A 21037-nucleotide genomic window follows, 5' to 3' on the forward strand; every position below is an offset into this window, starting at 1 on the left:
GAGATGAAAACATTATAGCTGGAAAATGTCTTGAAATTCAATTACACTTTTCTTCAACTTAGAAATGTTTAAATGTTTATTATAGACTATCCATTGAATATGGGACATTCCTTTTATTTTTTTAATATATTTATTTATTTACTTTTGGCTGCGTTGGGTCTTCATTGCTGCGTGCAGGCTTTCTCCAGTTGCAGCGAGCGGGGGCTACTCCTCATTTCGGTGCACAGGCTTCTCATTGCGGCGGCTTCTCTTGTTGTGGAGCACAGGCTTTAGGCACGTGGGCTTCAGTAGTTGTGGCACGTGGGCTCAGTAGTTGTGGCTCACGGGCTCTAGAGCGCAGGCTCAGTAGTTGTGGTGCACAGGCTTAGTTGTTCCGCCGCATGTGGGATCTTCCCAGACAAGGGATCGAACCCATGTCCCCTGCATTGGCAGGCAGATTCTTAACCACTGCGCCACCAGGGAAGTCTCACGACATTCCTTTCTGACATTCCAAGATCATGGAACTTTCTCTAGGATTCCCAAGGACTGTATCTGTACTTTGAATACCCTTAGTAGCAAGTACTAATACTTGAATACCAACCAGTAGCTTTAAAGGCAAGGTCCTTTTAAAAGAAAGCTTGGTATTTGAAGAAATGTTTCTTTAACGGTTCCTGATTTCCTACTAAGTCAAGTGCAACCTCTTCGCTCTGTGACGAGGTCCCCAAGTCTTGTTTGCTCAGCGTTGTCTCTTTTTTTTTTTTTTTTTTGCGGTACGCGGGCCTCTCACCGTTGTGGCCTCTCCCGTTGTGGAGCACAGGCTCCGGACGTGCAGGCTCAGCAGCCATGGCTCACGGGCCCAGCCGCTCCGCGGCATGTGGGATCCTCCCAGACCGGGGCACGAACCCGCATCCCCTGCATCGGCAGGCGGACTCTCAACCACTGCGCCACCAGGGAAGCCCTCAGCGTTGTCTCTTTGTGCGCTGGTTCCACGCCCTGTAAGATGTCTGCACTTTTTCTCAAGATGGTCTCTTCCTGTAATTTTTTTTTTTTTTACTACCTCCACACCAACCTGCCACGTTTTTTCACTTGCTGGAGTTTTTCAAGGTCTGCTCCATACGACTGCTTCACACCAGCCTCTTGGGAGCCTTCTTCTGCCATCACCTCACCTCCATGCTGGTGCCATTTCTCTTGACTTGCGTAACTTGGCATTTTGATTGTATTTTACCTGAGGGTTTAACTTAATCCCCCACCTAGAAGAGACATGGGAATGTGATCATCTGTTTCCCCTTTCTAAGCTGTAAGCTGCTTGAGGGCAGAGACAAAGCTTTATTTTCCTTTGTATTTACCTTTATATCCCTTACAGTACCTAGAGGTGCACCTTGTAGTGATGCCCACTAAATAAATATGCGATAAATTGGATCTGTGACCGCTAAGAAAGTGACCTGTATATCTTTCTGTTTACGTTTCTTAAGGCTTACTTCTTCCACTTTTATTATTTCAGAATGTTGACAAACAAACTCTGAAGTGTAACCCAAGACCTGGGAAGGTAAGCATAAGTTTCTGAGGTAGACTAAAAGAAGTAAGGTTACTTTTACGTTTGGGAGTTTAAAGTAAGTACTTTTAACTGACTTAGAACATGATTCTTTTACTCAAGGATTTAGCATCTAAAGTAATATTTACTTTTATATATTTAGGGTGTTTTATTTTCTACATTCTAGGACATTTTGGAATTTTAAATGCATTCTTAAAATTAGTTATTGTGCCTACTTACTGTGTGTTGCAGCTGGTTATCTATGATCTCCATGGAAGTAAATATAAACAAGAAATCTACTGTAATATTCCCGATGCTACATCTTGGTCCTTTCCGAATGGGGTACTGATAAAAGTTGTAAGGGGCTGGTAAGAGATCTCTTAAAATTTATAGCATTTTCCCCCTAAATTAAGTGTTTTCTTGCTGTTTATGCTTTATGTTTTTTGTATCGAGGTCACATTCCTTTTCCTCTAGAATAACTGTTTGAAATGTTATTTATATTTTATAACTTAATTGTTCTCTTTATTTACTGTGACAGAAAATATACGTTGTTTTTAGTACTTACAGCCTGCAGTAAGTAGTAAGTCCTAATATATACAGTATATGTAATCAGTACCGTTTTGTAATTGCATTATTAGCAGGATAGATTTGGCAAGATTTAGTTGGCTTCAGTTGAATGAAGCATAGCTCTGAAAATGAGTTCAAAATTTGTGGGACACTAAGGAATGTGAAGGCCATATGCTTAAAGTCATTTGTATCGGGCTTCCATGGTGGCACAGTGGTTAAGAATCCGCCTGCCAGTGCAGGGGACATGGGTTCGAGCCCTGGTCCGGGAAGATCCCACATGCCGTGGAGCAACTAAGCCCGAGCACCACAACTACTGAGCTTGTGCTCCAGAGACTGCTAGCCATAACTACTGAGCATGCGTGCCACAACAACTGAAGCCCGTGCGCCTGGAGCCCGTGCTCCACAACAAGAGAAGCCACCGCAATGAGAAGCCCACGCATCGCAATGAAGAGTAGCCCTCACTCTCTGCAATTAGAGAAAGCCCACGCACAGCAACAAAGACCCAACGCAGCCAAAAATAAATAAATAAAATAAATTTTAAAAAAGTCATTTGTATCACTGATCTGCTCAAGAAGTGAAAGATTCTTTGTATGGTGTAAAAATGATGGAAAACCTCATTTGTTATTATGGACCATGTCCCCTGGACATGTGGGGGCCAGAGTTTCTTTGTCCAGTGTTTGCGTTACCCACTGGTCAGTAGTCACGTTAAAGCAGTGTCGTGTAGTGTATCTTCACGTTATAAAATGAGACACGTGTGCTCTGTTGTCCAATGACAGGAAAATTAGGGTAGAAGTGGAATTTGGAATTGTTAAGCTATTGTTTTTTTTGTTTTTTTTTGTTTTTTGGCGGTACGCGGGCCTCTCACTGTGTGGCCTCTCCCGTTGCGGAGCACAGGCTCCGGACGTGCAGGCTCAGCAGCCATGGCTCACAGGCCCAGCCGCTCCGCGGCATGTGGGATCCTCCCGGACCGGGGCACGAACCCGTGTCCCCTGCATCGGCAGGCGGACTCTTAACCGCTGCGCCACCAGGGAAGCCCCAGCTATTGTTTTTAATGTAAATGTGTATACAGCATCTGTAAAGTGTACGTATATATAAATATAGGCACAGGCATAGACTGTGGTGCTGTGTTCAGGAAGTATTACTTCCAAGTTCTGTGCACTTTAATTCTTCACTCTTTGCTTATCCTTACATTAGCATATTTATCATTGTTTCAAAATAAGATTATATGCTAGTAGTGGAAAATAGCCCAGATATTAAAATTTAAGTAGAGAAGATGGTCTGTGAATTATAAATGTCATTAGTTTTATGCCTCGTTTCTTAGAAAATTAATTATAACTGATCATGCTTTCATATTTGTTCAGCTGGATTTTATATGAGGAACCACATTTCCAAGGTCAGAAATGTGTACTAGAAGAAGGGGAAAAGGTGTTAAATCATGACTGGATCCTTCAGAACAGAAAGCATCCACAAAGAAACTTTGTATTGGGGTCTATCAAACGTGTCTTAAAGGTAATGGAACAGTTGATTTTAATCCCTATTTTTTATTTTATTTTGTTTGTCATGTAGTAAAGCTGTACTTTGGCCCAGCAATGCTTAGAAATGGTTGCTAATATTTGTGCTAATTTTATTAATCTTCATATCATATTGATAATTTTTTGACCAGATATGTATAAAGTGTTAAGTGAATGAAAATTTAAAATATTACATGTAATCTGGCACATAAAATGTTACATGTTATAATATATATATGTATTTTTAATAGTAGTAGGAGTATACCATCCAGACATGTTTAGGATAAGATATTTACAACTTTTTTCTAGTGTAAATTTCCACTCCTCATTGTAGCTCTGTGTGTGTGTGTGTTTGTGTGTGTGTGTGTGTGTGTGTGTGTGTGTGTGTGTGGTGTTTATGAGAAAGGGCGAGAGAGACGAGTGTTAGAAGAAACTAGAGAAGGAAGGGTGGGGAGAGGAAGCGAAAAAATGTTGCTTTTTTATTTTCTGTTTAGAAAATATTATTTAATACTAAGATGAGGAAGGTCTTGCCAAATAATGAAACATTTTGTGGGAAGTGCCTTGGTGGTTTAGAGGAGGGGTGAGTTAGTGATAATGACAGAATTCTCCCATGTATTCTTAAGAGTTCCTTCAGCAGTAATGTAGTACATGATTTAGCGCAGTTACTCCTGTGACAGTCGTGGACATATATATTTTTCAAATTATGGAGATTCCATTTATATGCTAAAAATGTCTAAATTGGAGTGGACCCTATCATGATGACTTGAATCAACATTATTTAACCCTTGATAGTTGCAGATAGCATACAGAAAGATAAGAGAACATACAGGAAAACTCATATTATCATAAAGGGGTGTCTGCATGAATTAATACCTTCTGCAAAACTGTTAAACAAACCTGTGTCTAACAAATGTTTGTGTCTTCTTTTGGACCCAATACTGTGATAGGCACTGGGAATAGAAATACAAGTGATGTACGGCCTTGTACTTCAGATTGCTCAGAGTCTAGGTCAGAGACAGCTGAATCACATGACCATACGATGTGAGAAGTACTATGCAGGGCCCTACAGGTGCTCACCCGGAGGAGGTGGTAACTGATTGGCGTCTTGACTGAGCGAACAGGACTTAGGCATCACGGGAGATGTGAGGGAGTCCCTAACAGAGCCACACGTGTCAGATACTGAGGTGAATGTTGGTGGCTTGCTGGTACTTCAGGGAGATTGATGGCTACAACGTAGAGGGCAGTGTTCGTTTTCATTGAAAAATTTAATCGCAAGCAGTTCAGCTCAGCAAGCAGCATTTGAGTGCTCACATAGTTAGCTAACTCACAAGAAATTCCTTGAAACAGATAATTAGTTTGTAGGTGGTATCTTCTAAGATTTAAATAATGTGTGGTTTTGTGCCTGCCTTGTGAATGTCAGGCACTGTGCCAGGCCTAGTGGAGGGGAAAAAAAAAGATGAATAAAGTATTGTAAGCAGCAACCTCCACCCAGAGTCAAGCAACAATAAAATCAAACAAAAATTCAATCTGTTGAGCCTGGGTATATAAATGGGTATTTGCACTTCCGCCATTTGCTTCGAATATATTATAAGAAAGAATAAGTCATACTTGCATTTTTTTCTTCTTCCACTGTTTGTTTGTGGAGTCATTTTTTAAATTGCAGCATTAGTTCCCGCTTGTCTTGGACATGCTAGCAACTTTTAGTGAGGAAGGAAAATAAAACTATTGAGCATTGAATGGAAAAAGCATTAGCATTGTTCCAAATATTTTGCAAAGCAAGAATCAGGCATCAAACTGCTTCCTTTCTCCCACCTTGTCAAAATTCTGCCTATCGATAGCTTCATTTTCCTGGCAGCCATTCCAAATTCACCTAGGCCTACGCCAGCTTTATCTTGTTTCAGCATCTTTTAGTGGCTCTAATCTGAGTAGTCAAACTTTTAATGTTCTTTAAAGAAAATACTTTTCATGATGTCTTTGTTTTGCCGTGAATAGATAGAGCAAGTAACAGAAGATACCATCAGTCACCAGCAGTTGTAGATTCTGCTCAAGGGTCATCTTTGCCCCCAGTGGAAATAACTGGAGGTGGGGTAGCAGTGCAGTGAGTCTTGAGTCAAGTGCTTTCTTTTCTCAAATAGAAAAAAGGAACATTGCGCATTACTCTGTTTATTATGCATTTAATATTTATTTTCAAAGAATGACGTTTCCTTCTTTCAGAAGTTACTTAGGTTGTGCCCTCATTAATGAGCTGAGAAGAGAGATATCTGTTGTTAGATCAGGGACTGAAGGTATTTCATGTAAGGTGGAGGCAAGTTTTTCTTACTGTTTTTGTAATTCATTCCCACCCTGTTTCTCTCCTATAGCTTTGTCTCCATTCCTACTAGTTGCTTTAATAGTCTACGCTTGTAGATTTCACCAAGATATTATAAAGTATATCATGACTAGAAAAGTCTGGGAGGAAGCCATATAAATTCTACTAGGAGTAAACTGCTTATTGTTGCTAGGTTACTGTAAGGCGCCCTTCAGTTGCTGGTGTTTACTGCCTTTGTCAAGAATTATACAAATCTTGCAAAAGACATTACTTCTGTGAATAGCCACCATGGAGAAGTTAGAACTTATCAGTGAAATCTTTTTCAGTCAGCTAGAGAAAAAAATGTGTCCTCTAGTAAAGATAGTTGAGAACATAAGCATTCTTATTCTTATTTTCAATTTTTTAGCCATCACTATGCTTTTTCCATTATCTGTTTCCTTCTGTGTTGTGGTAGACTCATGCCTCTTAGCTTTTTCCCTTTTAAAATACACCACCCAAACATTGTTTGTATAACACAATGCAGAGGAAACTTATTTGTGTGAGACGCTTAGTTATGTATTCTGTTACTGTACCTCAGATCCCTGGGGGAACATTAGTATGGCAGCATTTTAAATAATGTTACTAGAGCTCTATTTTTAATAGCAAACAAAAGAGTCTTGAAGATTGACAGGTGACTTCTGGAGATTTCTGGCTGTTTTTTAAATGAAACTTTAGAAGGAAATATACCTTTTATACTTTAAAGGATATTTTAGGTTATACCTTTTTACCATATTGCATTTTAGAGCTAACTTTCTGAAAACAAGATGTATCAACTTGCTTGCTTTTACGTATTAATAAGAATGATTAAGAATGATTAATAAGAGAACTCAGTTTGGAGAAAGATTAAAAAATCAGAAAATTGCAGTTTTAAAATTGCAAAGCAGATTATAATAAAAATATAATTGTTTAGTCTAATAAATGTCACCTCTAATTGTTATTGCATTTACCTATTTCATTAAAGCACAATCATTTGAATTTCACAATGTCTTGGATAAGAATTATGCTACTGAAACTTGAGTTGTGTAATTAAACACTCATGATTACTGAGGTAGATTGTGTGTTCAGACAGAAGCACATCTGTAGTTTTAGAGAAGAGAAAAATAATTGTGGTTTTGATTCTTTGAGAAATGATAAGGTATTGTTTTAATTAATTTATTTTTGGGGGGTCTCTCCCATTATTCTTTTTAAAAAATTTTTAAATTATGTTTTTAACATCTTTATTGGAGTATAATTGCTTTCCAATGGTGTGTTAGTTTCTGCTGTATAGCAAAGTGAATCAGCTATACGTATACATGCATCCTCATATCTCCTCCCTCTTGCGTCTCCCTCCCACCCTCCCTATCCCACCCCTCTAGGTGGTCACAAAGCACCTAGCTGATCTCCCTGTGCTCTGCAGCTGCTTCCCACTAGCTATCTATTTTACATTTGGTAGTGTATATATGTCCACGCCACTCTCTCACTTCGTCCCAGCTCTTTTTTGAGTTAGGACTTGGCTACCGAAAAGCAACATGGTTTGCAAAGGGAAAACGTGGCTGGGAGGGATAAATTAGGAGCTTGGGATTATCATACATACTACTGTATATAAAATAGTTAACCAACAGCGACCTACTGTGTAGCACAAGGAACTCCACTCAGTGTTCTGTAATAACCTATATGGGAAAAGAATCTGAAAAAGAATGAATATATATATATATATATATGTATAACAATCACTATGCTATACACCTTAAACTAACACGAGATTGTAAATCAACTATATTCTGATAAAATTTAAGAAAAGATTTTCGTAAGTACAGAAAATTTTGTCTTTAGTTACAATAAGGGAAGCATTTACAAAGCTTAGAGAGGCCAGAAGCAGAGGTAGTATGGATTGCCCACAGTATGACTGAAGAGTTTTGGGGAGTTAGTATAGCTCACTGGGTTGTTGCCATATTATAGAAAGGAAAACAGAAATATAAATTTGAAATGCTTGGGTCTTGAGCCAAGGAGTATGATGAGGGAAGTGGTGTTCTCACAGGCCCAGCTCTATAAAGAGTAAGCTTACTCGACTGGTGGTCTAGGCCCATAATCAAAGTCTTGGCCTTGATGAAGAACCTTGACAGTGGAAATTTTAAAGGAAAGTTTGACAGGACATGGTGACCGTGGACGTGTGACGGAGTATAGGTTCAAATTTCATAATGCCTTTCTTGTACTAAACTTGTACTAAAGAAAATAAATACCACAAGTAGGAAAACATTTCCTTTACCCTCACCTCTAATTCCTATTTCTTTTGTCAATGTAAATTGGATAACATGCTGAGGGAGCAGTGCCTCTCTGTTATTTATTTTTTATGTTCCCCATGAGATCAGCTTTTATTTAACTCCCTTCCTCCCCATGGCTTTGTTATGCTTCTAAGAAGGAAGGCTTACAGACTCTTGGCACTCAGATAGTTTGGTAAATCTGAACCTTGGTTAATGGAGCAAGACTTTTAAAAACAAAGCAGAGAGAATTGGAGTAATACTTTTTCAATCAATAATATTTATAATTTTCATGTTATCAACATAACTCCTTAGAAACATTTATTTTAACAGACTGGTAAGGAGAAACAGTACTTCCTTTAGGCTGTTTTTGGATAGAAATTCAACTGAACAATGAGAATAATTGTAACTGCATGTCCAGGGTGTTGAGAATACTGGAGTGTGTGTCTCTAGATATTTCAAAGGCAATTTTTTTTTCAGGATTGCAGCATTCCAGAGATAGAACTTTGCCCACAGTCTGACCCAGCATGTTGTCCTATCTACCTACAGCAAGCAGTCCCCAATTTGGAAGAGCTGAATATCCCCAAATCTGTGTCTTTTACTGTGAAGTCAGGAGTGTACGTATCCATTTCTCTTTATTACAGTGATTGCTGGTTACCAAAGTTAACTTTTTGTTTAATGTTTCAATTGGTGCCATACACATTTCTGAAGTTTTAGTTAATTTTACTGTTTATACTTCTGGATACCCAAGGAAGACTTTTGCAGTGATTAAGACAGATTCTGTCTTTTTTCGGATCCAGTTAAGTCTTTGATACATGACTCACAGGAGCAGATACAGATTCTCAGGCGTAGTTCTTGAAAGATGCATCCATTGTCTTTTCATCCACCAGACTGTGGGACTGAGAAATAAATACATGTCCCTGGCCTAACATTCTGGAGCCTGAGCTATTTGTAGAGTATCTCAGTGCTGATAGTTATTGAGGGCCTCGTAGGACCAGGGACATGGAACCTTTTTATTACTCCTCTATTCCTGGAAGACAGGTGGGGCTGCTCTCATGTCATAAATGAGGAAATTAAGTGGCTTGTCCCAGGCTACCACTTGGTAAGCATTAGATTTGATACTAGGCCTTTCTGATTCCAAAGGTATCTTCAGGACTGTGGATCTAAATTCAAGCTTAATTCAGTCCCAGATTGGCTTAAATCATAGGTTTTGTGATGTCTGGTTCAACATGGATCCTTCTCTCTTTCAGCATTTTCATCTGCTCTGGAGATGGTTAGTGTCGAATCTGGGGGTCACTGTTGGACATCTTTCTTCATCTCCCCCAAGTGTAGATTAGAACTGTTGGGCAGACCCAGTAATTGACATGATCCTGAGAAATGTCTGTAATTATCAAGTTTAGCTGGTTGCTAAATGGGTTTTTTAGGAATCTTATTTCAAATGCTGTTCCTGAGGCAGCCCAAGAACTGATATTGATTCTAAAACTGTGGGTCAAAGGTACAAAATGCTTAGTGGAATCCCTACCTCTTATTGTCCTAGTTTAAAAAAGAATGGAATATAGTGGAATGGTTTTTATTTTTCAGTTACATCCTAATTGAATTAAAGGTTTCACACCTTTTAAATATTGGAAAATTCTAAAGAAAGCAATGCCAGTGCTTGGAAAACATTTAATAAACTTAGGATAGTATCTGAATGTAAGTACTTAACAATTTGTTAACTCATTGTTATATGCTGTCTGGCAATGTCACTTTGAATGTGTTTTACTAGTGTAATTCTGTGACAGAGGTTTCTTTTACTTTTTGTAGCTTTTTTTTTTAACCTTCAACTCTTACAGAACCAGATTAAGGTATTCCTATTATACTTTAACCAACCATTCATTTCTTACTTAGTTGGCTTGCCTACCCGGATATTAATTTCAAGGGGCAAGCCACAGTTTTGGAGGAAGACCATGGCCTCTCTGAGATTTCTGCAGCAGAAATGAAATCATTGCATCCACTTCAAATGGTAAGCAGATTTAAAAAGAAGCATTTTCCCAAGTATCCATGAATTCAAAATTAACATAGCTCTGATGATTGGTCATGCATCTCAGTCTTGAGAAATGTATATGTATACTACTGAATGGGCAAACTATTCATACATTGTTTTTCTGTTTCTTTCAGTGTGTGTGAAAATATTTTAATGTTTTCTAGAAGACAGATGTCTGAATTTACTTTGTGCTAAATTTATCACAATACAAGCAGTTTCCTTATAGTAGTATTCTGTGAAAATTTTGCATACTTTAAAAAGTTCTGAATTTGTTTTTTTGATGCTTATTAGAAAATCGCTTGTTGTAAATTATACCCTTCCATTGTGGTAATGAGTGATAAGTTCAGCATTAATAATAAATGGACAGTTCTGTCAATGGTTGCCTTCTTAAAAGTAATAAATGCCTGCATTAATGATTTATTTTGTTGCAAACTTTTTACTTGAGGGGCAAACTTCAATTAAATGGTACTATGTGATAAACCATTATGGTTGTGCTGTGCCTTTAAAAAAAAAAACAGGAAAAACTGAGAAATTTTAAGGAATATCACAGTGTGGAGTACCATTGGAAACAAGGAAATTATAAACTAGAGCTTTTGTGAGGAGTGGGTTACCTTTTATGCTCTACACCCATGTGGTCACAAAGATAGTAAGTGTGATACGAAGCGTTGATAGAACTTGGAAGAGGAAGTGCTCTCTCTAATGTAGAAGGCCCAAGCAATTGTAGAGAAGAAATTTAGTATTAAGTGGTTTAGAAATCTACTCTGCCAGATGAAAATTTTAAATCTACTAACAACTCCACTGTTTTGAGACACTCTGCTGTGGGGTTAAATCTTTAATTGGTCACATGTACTTAAGCACTAAAGTTTGGTTTCCTTCCTTGTAGTGGTTATACTCTGGAAAGTATCTTTTAAGATTTCTTACCCCATCTTACACTGATGTAGAGTAGTCTGACTTGATATTGACCACTGTAGATTTCTCTACTTAAATTTCTAAATTTTAAAATACGCAACTGAAATTTGACTGGTATGTAGTCTTCACTAATCAGATTTTTATATAACCTACATACATCACTTAGTTACTTTTGAGTACTTTAAATATATATATGTCTAATATTAAAATTTCTTGTCATCTTAAGGGTGGACTGAAAGTGGAAATGCCTATGAACTTAAAGGTGAGTCTTAAACACACTTTGGTAGCAGGCTAAAAAGTTTGAGTATTAATCTTTAAGTATTTTGGACTATTAAAATTAAAAAAATGATTACTTGAATGTATGCTAATAATAGCTAGCTAATGCATTTTGGGGTGGTGGGAAGTGACTGCACACAGTGGTTGCTGAGAGCCCAGGCTTGAATGAGGAGAGGGTTCAGTATGCAAAGGTGGAGGTCTGTTCTGACAACCTAGTCAGACCCAATAATTACCTCCTAACAGGGTAGAAAGATGATAGGTTTGATATTTGTTTTGTGGAGTGGTTGAGGTGATAGCTAGACATTGAAGTGGAGATACCTGGCAGGCATTTGGGCGTGATGCTGAGCATGGAGATCAAGGATGATGGAAGGAGGTGTAGGCAGCTCCTATCAGGTGATGTCAGTTTGAAAGTATGAGTATCTGAAGGGAACGGTAGAGGCAATGAAACCTGGGGTAGTAGCAATGCCAGGATTAAGTACGCTTTGGGAAAGGAGAAGAAATGGAATTATAAAATTATGGTAAAGAGAGATAGGAAGGAAACCTGTTTAATTAAGTTACAGCATTTCCAGAGACAGGCAGGGAGACAGGGGTTCATCCTCCTCTCCTTCAAAACAAAGCACAACTCCTCCAGCTTTCCCATTTCTGGGCTTCCTAATTTGTGGAATTGACTACCGTTCTCTCAATCACATAGATGGAGTTTTTTAAAACTTACTATCTGACTGTCTCTAATACACCTTGGCTGTATGTTGGAATCATACATATGTGAGTTTTAAAAAATTACTGATGCCTGGGTTCCACTGGAAGAGATACTTTTTTGGTCTGGGGTGTGGTTAAAATTTTTCAAAGCTTCTTAGGTGATTCTAACATGCAACCAAGGTTTCGAACCAGTGACCTAATAGATGCAGAATTAGTTGTGACACAGTTAGTTGTGACACTCCCTGAGTGATGTCTCAATCTCCTTGTCTGCTGAATGAGAATTTCAGGTGCGACAGGCTGGGCGTCTGACAGGTTGTAGAGGTGTGTGAAAGGAATGGCTATCCTAGATAGTCACAATTTTCACATTGTTAGGTGTTGGCTTATGACTTACTCATCAAAAAATTATTGCTTCTTAGTTTGAATGTGTTCAGCATGTGTATCATGTATTAAACCCAAATAATACTTCCAATAAACACTCTGAAAATTTAATACGTAGAAAACAGCAGGAACAGTACTACATATTTTTTTCAGTCTGTGTAATGTTCTCAGTTTGTTTGTTTGTTTTTAATAAAGAAGCTATAACTTGCTGGTTCAGCATGTCTAAGCATGGGTCTTACTTGCCAACTGTACACAAATTATGCCATTAGCCGTAAATAGGACCAAGTGATGAGTGTGAATAGATGAGCGCTGTTATCTCTCTTATCACTTTCCTGTGCTGAGGGCAGCTTGTGTTGGGAAGTAAAGAGCATCAGAATGATAGAAGAGAAGTACTTGTGCCAATCCAAGTTTGAAGTAAATGAAACACTAGAAATCTGTCTCCTACTACATTCCCTCCGCGCCCGTGTGAACCAAATATCCAATAAAAATACCAAAATTCTTTCAATCATTTCAAACTTTTAGGAAGTTTTGTATTTAAATTCAGGAATCTGCATATCTAATTCTTCTCAGTGATTAGTAGTGACCATACAAGCAGTGCTACAAGAAACAGCATGTTTTCTCAAACCAGTAGATAATTTGTCATTATGCCCTGGAACCCCTAGAGAGTTTTTATTTCTTATAGAGGAAATTAAATAAATGTAAGGCAGGTCTGTATCAAATTTTGAACAGAGAGAAAAACGTAGAAAGATAATTCAAGAACCAGTTATAAGACAGTTTACTCCATGAGATGGTCCTAGGATTTGGGTAACTAGAACAATGTAATCATACTTGAGTATAGTGATACGAGAGAAACATATCATCAAGATGTTTTAGCTTTATGATGATAAAGATTCACATATTCCTTGTGAATGTCAGACAGTGTGCTATATTTTGAGTATGTATTAATGAAGAAAATGGACAGTGGCCCTTAATTCAGGTTGTGGCCTTTAGTGTCACTTAAGTAAGTATCTATTAAGTATCTATTCTAAAATATGAGCATGCTAAGTAATTTTCTTTCATATTTTTCAGGTTATTATTTATGAAAAACCTCACTTCCATGGACAGGCCAAAGAGTTTAGTGAACATGTAGATTCTGTCCCTAATTTTTTAAAAAATGATGTAGACTTTCATGGAATTGGATCAATTCGTGTCATCGGTGGAGTGTGAGTATTATATTTTCAATATGTGATTCAGTTGTCGATTTTTGAAGATCGGCACAAAAAATGTGCTAAGCAGAGCAAAAACAACCTACCTTAGTCTAAAAATACACATCCCTTCTGAAATGTGGGAAATAAAAAATATTAGTTACTGACAGCTTCCTGTGAACTCTTGTTAGTATTAGAGATTTTGAGATGGATTAAATGAAGAAAACAGTTTCTAAAACTTAAACACTTAGTATTTCTAAACACAAAATAGAAGATAAGAATTGCAAGATAAAATTATTTTTTGACAGATTGTGCACGTGAATGAGAGCCCCAATTTTTACCCCCCATTCTACCTTAGTTGACTTTCTGTGCTGAGGATCTTGGCAGTGAGTCCTCCCTCATTAAAGAAGTAGCCTGGATTGTGTGTTTACAAAGTCAAGGATTCTTGACTGGTTATCCTCTGGCCCTGCATTGTTTTAAGAAAGCTCCCTAAGAACTTCTAAGTACAAACCCAAGTGTAACCATCATGCTACTATCCCAGTCTCAATCGGCAGTTACTGGGGCAAGAACCCCAGAAAATCTATGACTGCACCTGTGATGTGCCTTTGTATTTGTATCCTGGCAGGTAAAACCATAGAGAAGAAGCCTTCCTCATAGCTTATTTGCCATTGTCAACTCAGTGCAGAATTCCTTCAGACACATTGTGTTAGTCTCTCTGTTGATAGGTTGGATTGTTTGGAATGATGGTTTATTTTAATTTAAACATCCATATCTCTTAATTATTTGCCGTAATAATATCATATAACTTGTTCATGCTATTCTAGCAAAAGATGCTGCTCAAATGTTTTATTCATAGAAGTTAAATAACTTGTTTAAGATCAGTCAAGGGTCTACATTTAGAGACTTAACCTTTGCAATTTCTGACAATAAATCAAGCAATGGCCACACTAGCCAAAATGGAAATATAAGAGAGTATGCCGTGCGTTAGATATGTAGGTCATGTCCATAATTGGTCTTGTTACTTACCAGGGTTCTTGGCCTCTTTAATCAATAGGAGGCTGACGAGAAATTCAGGCAAGGCTTCATTGGGGCCCCTGCTGTAGCAGGGAGGGAGAGAGAACAAACAACAGATTCCCTTTCTTGCTCACTCCCTGAGCGTGTGGCGAGCTTGTTCCTTATATGGGGTGAGGGTAAGGGTGTGCCCAGGGGTTGAGCCCGCGGGGTAGCTTAGGTAGTTTGCCCACGCCTTAGGTGGTGTTGTGTGCACGGGGCATGGGCAGTGCCCTGCCTTTGCTCCCCAGCCCCCTGCCTTTGCTCCAGGCACTTCAAAAGTGGCAGTTGTGTCTTTTGGTCTCTTTGTATCTTTTGTTCAGAATTTGTCCCAACTGCACATGTACTCAGTTATTTTTAGTCCCATATAGTTCCTTTGTATTTTGTTGCTCCAGGAGAGGTTTGTTCAGGTGCAAGCATTGCAGCACTGCAGCAAAGGGTCCCAGGTTCCAGCCTGTCTCAGTCTGATATATTAGTAATCAGCTAATTCCTTATCTTTGAATTTAAAAAATGTATTAGAGGCTTGAAAAACACAGCTCTTTTAGATAAACAAATTTTTTTTTTTTTTTTTTCTTGCGTTATGCGGGCCTCTCACTGTTGTGGCCTCTCCCATTTGCGGAGCACAGGCTCCAGACGCGCAGGCTCAGCGGCCATGGCTCACGGGCCCAGCCGCTCCGCGGCATGTGGGATCCTCCCGAAACGGGGCACGAACCCGCGTCCCCTGCATCGGCAGGCGGACTCTCAAGCACTGCGCCACCAGGGAAGCCCTAGATAAACAAATTTTTATTGTGTTGCGTTTAGTTACAGTGTTCTCTGATCTGTGGACACACATGCTTCTTGTTAATCCTGATATAAAATATTTTTTGCCTTTTCTTTCCTTTAGGATCTGAATGGTTTTATCATTAACTATATAGTGATTTGCATTGTTATTTTCTAAGTGTATTTGCAGTTATTTTGTAAAAATCTCAAAACATTGTGGCTGGTAAAACAGTATACACACTTTCATTTTTTATATGACACCTGCAGGAGAAAAATGTGATGTCCTAATTTAAAGCTGAACAGCCGACTTCGTTATTTTTTCACAATTTCTACTATTTTTTTGTTTTGTTTTACTGCTTCTCTATTTCATTATTTTCACTTTTAACTTTTGAACTTTATCTGTAAGTAATAGGAACTCTTCCTCACCTCTGTCTTGTCTCGAGGAGTCTAGGGAAAGTGAGGTTGATGTGTCTTAATTTTTCTCAGATAACATCTATTTTTAAATATCCCAGATAGATATATAAATTGAATACTAATCAAAACTTAATCTATTGAGAAAAGCTGGGCGGAAGATTTTTGAACTGTCATTATGTAATAATTGCTGATCTGTCCTTTAATATTAGATCTTCTATATCTTATATTATTTTTCCCATTCAGGGGTATTAAAAGCATGTTTCGAATAGCCACATTTATATAAACTTAGAATTTGAAAGTTCTCATGTGAAATTTATTTTCACATAATAGTTTAAGAATAAAATAATGTTAGTTTCTTTATATATTACAAATTAATGAAGATGTATAAAATGTTTTTTCCAACTCATGTGGACCCTTACCCTGCCATATGCACGAAGGAAATTGGAGACAGGTTCATGATTACTGACTGAGTGGTGGCTACTGTTATTTTTGTACCCTATGAAAACGGTTCTTTGGAATATTTTTTGTATCTTCCGAAAATAATTGTAGTCAGCCCTACCTGGCTTCATTTTGTCAAGCTCCAGAATTCAGAGGTCCCCAACCCAGGAGCCCAAAATAGTCACCCTTGAAATCTGCCCCATTGGAGGGGGTCCCACTCTAGTTACACAGTGCCAGCTAAAGGCAGATTTAAGCAGGTCAATGTGTGTTTTGAACCATCTATGCCCACGTTGCGTTAGCTACTGTGGATTGCTCCAAATAAAGGTAAGTTTCCTGGAGGACTAATGACTAATGGTGTTTATCAGTGTTCTGTACCGATAATTTTAGAAGTCAAGAAACCTGTGTCCCTGGAAAGACTGCCACAGTGCTTCCAGTTTCCATTATCACCACTGATAAACTAGTGGGAACAACATTTCCTACCCATACATATTTACAGGAGTCTGTATATATTTAGGCCACGAGGGCTAATACCAGCCCAGTCGCATTTCCCAGTTCTTGCTTGCTAAACCCGCCTGTAATGTGTTTCAGATCTGAAGCTGGTGACGGGTTCCTTTGATTTAAACCCTAAATAAATATTTAATATAATAATCATTCTGTGGTTCCAGCAGGGCTTAATCAGAAAAATAAGACTGATTATCTTTGAATCTCAACGTGGGCTTGCACTATTTCTCATTGGCTATCTGTGCTTTCCATTATTTTTTACTCGGCAAACTATTCTCCGACCACGTTGAGATGTGGTATCGGGTCATGCCACAAACATTTAATGAGAGTTCCTCTGTTGCAGTTCTACAACAGTTAACCTTTTGTTGGGAAAAGCCCTCCAAACTATAAAAACTATTGATCCATGAGGCATACACCATTTGTTTGTCTTTGTAAATGGTAGCAAAATAAATGTGTTGCGTTTTAAAATACGGTGATGTGCAGCTAGGTGCTTTATTATGATTTTCTCTCTTGCTTTCTTGACTGCAGTTTTATTAATGACTCAGTTGGATGTCCTCTGTATTTCTAGGTGGGTTGCCTATGAAAAAGAACATTTTAAAGGCCAGCAATTCTTGCTTGAAGAAGGAGATTTTGAAGACAGTAGTGCCTGTGGGGCGTTAAGTGGTTCCATCTTGTCTTTCCGGTACTTACAAGCTGTGAGTTAGCCTCCTTGTTTTTAATTTTCTATTTTTTTTTTTTTTTTTTTAGCTTTCCATGAAAACTGGATATGACCTCTGGTAGAACATAAGATTATAAAATGTTTCTAATACCTGAGAGCATTAAACTGAACGGCTTATGTGACTTGCATGCCTTTCTTAACTGCCATGATTAATATAGAATATTTATGTTTCGTTTTCATCCATTGATTCCATAATCATTTTTGACCACCTGCTTTGTTAGATGTATTGTGTCAGGTGCTGGAGATATGGTGGCCAGAGACTCAGTCCCTGCCTTCGCAGAGCAGGCAGTGATAGGGTAGATAGCACCTATATAAATGTTTGATATTGTTTGACTATGACTGGATTAAGCACAAAGTACTCAGGATACCCAGAGAAAGGTCAAGTACTTCCCCTTGGAAGTAGAGAGGAAAAGAGCGCAGCTGAGTTGAAATTTCAAGTTTGAGAGTCAGCCAAGTGAAGAAATTTTGGGACAGGGTGAAGAGGAAAGACAGGTGTTTCAGCAAGAGGTTAACATATAAAAAGGCAAGGATGTAAGCCAGTGGTCCTCATCTGGGAGTGATTTTACCTAGGGGGCATTTGGCAGTGTCTGGAGACATTTTGGACTGTTATGACTTTGGGGCGGGGGGTGGTATGGCATGCTACTGACATCTAGCGGGTGGAGGCCAGGGAGGCTGCTAAACCCCTGCAATTCACTAAACAGCCCCCCACAACAAAGAATCATCAGCCTAAAATGCTAATAGTGCTGAGGTTGAGAAACCCTCATGTCAGTGAACCTGGTGTGTTGGAAATGCAGCAAAATCAGGATATTAGGCAGAACTTTGGGAAGATGAATCCAGAGCCAGATAACGAAGGGTCTTATATGCCATGTTGAGGAGCTCACACTTTTTTTTCTTGACCTTCTTGGCATGAGGTGAAGAAGGTAAGTGAGCCTGGAGGCAGGAGGTCTAGAATGTTCCAGGACTCCAGGCGGAAGCTGATGTTAGAGAGTTCTGCAGGATATCAGGGCTTATCAAATGTTGCTCATTTTTCTGACCAGCTCTGGAGACTTTTGTGGTGTGTTCAGAGGGGCATGTTTTCTCCTAATTCAGGAGTTATACCACGGCAGTGTATTTCCAAAATAATCTTTACCCATATAAACTCTAAACTATCTGGCATGGCCTCCAAAGCCTCCTTTAGAAGGAATTGATAATGAAGTGAAGGGTGATTATTGGGTCCACGTGGGCTTTGCATGAGCACAGGGGTTATGTGCTCTGTTCCTTAAGTTTCTGTCTGCCGGGGGCCACCAACACCACTGTTGCAAACCCTCACCTGTTCAGGCATGAGGAGCCTGAATGGGAGAGAGGAGAGCTTTTCTTTTTTCCCATGAGTGATCCTTGTTAGTAAGAAAGTGAGTTGGAAACCGGTTCTACCAAAAAGAAATGTAGCACAGTCCACTGAAGACTGGGCACTGAGTTTGCATGAGCAATGGATTGATAGCTTTTGAGGTATTTAGTTCACAATTCTAATGTACAAGGGCCATGGGTTTTCTCCACATAGCTACTCCTTACTTGAGCACTAAAAGGCAAGCCAGACAAAACACGATACAGCCTTTTTTTTCTTTTAGGTCATTGTGACCACATGCGTCGAGGAAGCTAAGGGCTGTGATTCAAAGCATCTTCCACCTAGTATTGAGTAATTTTTAAAAATTTCCCTCCTGATTTAAAAAAAAGAGTTGGGTGGAAGTGTTGCTCCTAGAAATGTTCAGCAGTGAGTATGATGGTATCTTCCAAAGATGACTGTGACTAAAACAAGCAAAACAAAAACCAAAACCCCAAGATTTCAGTAGTTGAACTCTCCCAATAGTAGAAAATGTAAAAATTAAAAATGCTGTATAACTATGTAGCTAAAAATTCAGGAGATATTTGATACAGACAGTCTATGATAAAATACATTGGAAAAATTAGCAGAGATTGGCATGTCAATTACCTCTGCAAACGAAAGTTTTGGGTATTTGCAAAAATGATGACACAGTTTTTGTACAAGTAAGTAAGACTTTCCTTCAAAGAAAATCTTTTTAAATTAGATTTTTTAAAAATTAGGACTATGGGGCTTCCCTGGTGGTGCTGTGGTTAAGAATCTGCCTGCCAATGCAGGGGACATGGGTTCAAGCCCTGGTCGGGGAAGATCCCACAGACTGCGGAGCAACTAAGCCCATGCGCCACAACTGTTGAAGCCCGCACCCCTAGAGCCCATGCTCCGCAACAAGAGAAGCCGCTGCAGTGAGAAGCCCATGCACCGCGATGAAGAGTAGCCCCCGCTCGTGGCAACTAGAGAAAGCCCACACGCGGCGACGAAAACCCAACACAGCCAAAAATAAAAAATAAAAAAAAATAAAAAATAAAAAAAAATTAGGACTAGTTTACCTTGTAAAGATGTTAGCATAATCCTCATTATAATAATCCTAACATTTTCAGGTACTTATTAATGGCTTTGCATGCATACTTGCACTTAATCTTCACAAAAATGAAGAGATAGAGACTCACGATTCCCATATTATAGATACAGAAGCTGAGGATCTAAGATGTTCTGTACTGTGCCCGAGTGTAGAGCTGTGATTTGAGGGGCAAATCTGTCTTACTCTAGAGCCCATGTCATATTACCCATTTTCTTTTGTTACAGAATGATTAGAGTAAAAAATTTAAGCACTTCAAGAGTGGAAAGCTGGAATCTCATTCAGCCAAAGGGTTATTAGCATTTCATTTGTAGCTATAAATATATAGTTACTCTGCAGACTAATACACGTGTATAATAAATAATTATTTACATAATTTTCAGATTATTTATAATTTAAATGTATGTTCACAAAAATGTTTTCAGATGAAATATTTTATACTCTCCAGGTATAGCATATAATTGGGCAGGAGTTCTTTTTTAAAAACCACTTTATTGAGGTATGAGTGACATGTAAAAAGCTGTACATATTTTTTGTATACAACTGAGGAGTTTGGGAATAAGTATACACCCATGAGACCATCACCACCATCAAGGCCATAGACATATCCATCTCCTCTCAGAGTTTCCTCATGCCCTGTTTATAATTATTATTAATTTTTTTGTGCTATAAGACACAACATAAGATCTACCCTCTGAAAATTTTAAATGTATGATGCAGTATTGTTAGAAATAGGATTTAAAGCTCTTGGGGTTGTCACCTGTGTCAACCTATGCGATTAGCAGGCAGAGTTGATGTGAGACATCTTTTCCCCATGTAGACTCTCAGAGGTCTCTAACCTGGGAAGAGTGAAGAACTGCATTTAAGATCTAAGCTGAAATAATAGAAAATAGAGGACAGAAAAGTTGCATAACACAATGCAGTCTTCTAACATCCTGGCTGTAGTGCGTGGAACACTCTGGATCTGCGAAGGTCAGATCCTGGATATGTTCCTTAGGGATAATGTGATCTGTGTCATGGATTGCTTTGGAGAGGACAACCCGAAATGTGTTTCTAATTCCAAATGAGTCAGGCAGATATATTGACT

At 38.6% G+C, this 21037-nt stretch overlaps 1 protein-coding gene across 1 annotated transcript in view; it reads left to right on the top strand.

The window, feature by feature from the left end:
- CRYBG3 (crystallin beta-gamma domain containing 3) overlaps window positions 1-21037 on the top strand; it is a 115270-nt gene that overhangs the window by 45877 nt on the left and 48356 nt on the right. Inside the window, exons 5-12 of the mRNA XM_007459875.1 lie at window positions 1481-1525; window positions 1763-1878; window positions 3439-3586; window positions 8653-8789; window positions 10060-10174; window positions 11331-11366; window positions 13523-13656; window positions 17369-17495. Coding sequence (XP_007459937.1) covers window positions 1481-1525; window positions 1763-1878; window positions 3439-3586; window positions 8653-8789; window positions 10060-10174; window positions 11331-11366; window positions 13523-13656; window positions 17369-17495 — 858 coding nt within the window. The remainder of the gene's footprint in view (window positions 1-1480; window positions 1526-1762; window positions 1879-3438; window positions 3587-8652; window positions 8790-10059; window positions 10175-11330; window positions 11367-13522; window positions 13657-17368; window positions 17496-21037) is intronic.

The sequence above is a fragment of the Lipotes vexillifer genome, unplaced genomic scaffold (genome assembly GCF_000442215.2).
Source record: "Lipotes vexillifer unplaced genomic scaffold, Lipotes_vexillifer_v1.1 scaffold448, whole genome shotgun sequence".
Lineage (NCBI taxonomy): Eukaryota > Metazoa > Chordata > Mammalia > Artiodactyla > Lipotidae > Lipotes > Lipotes vexillifer.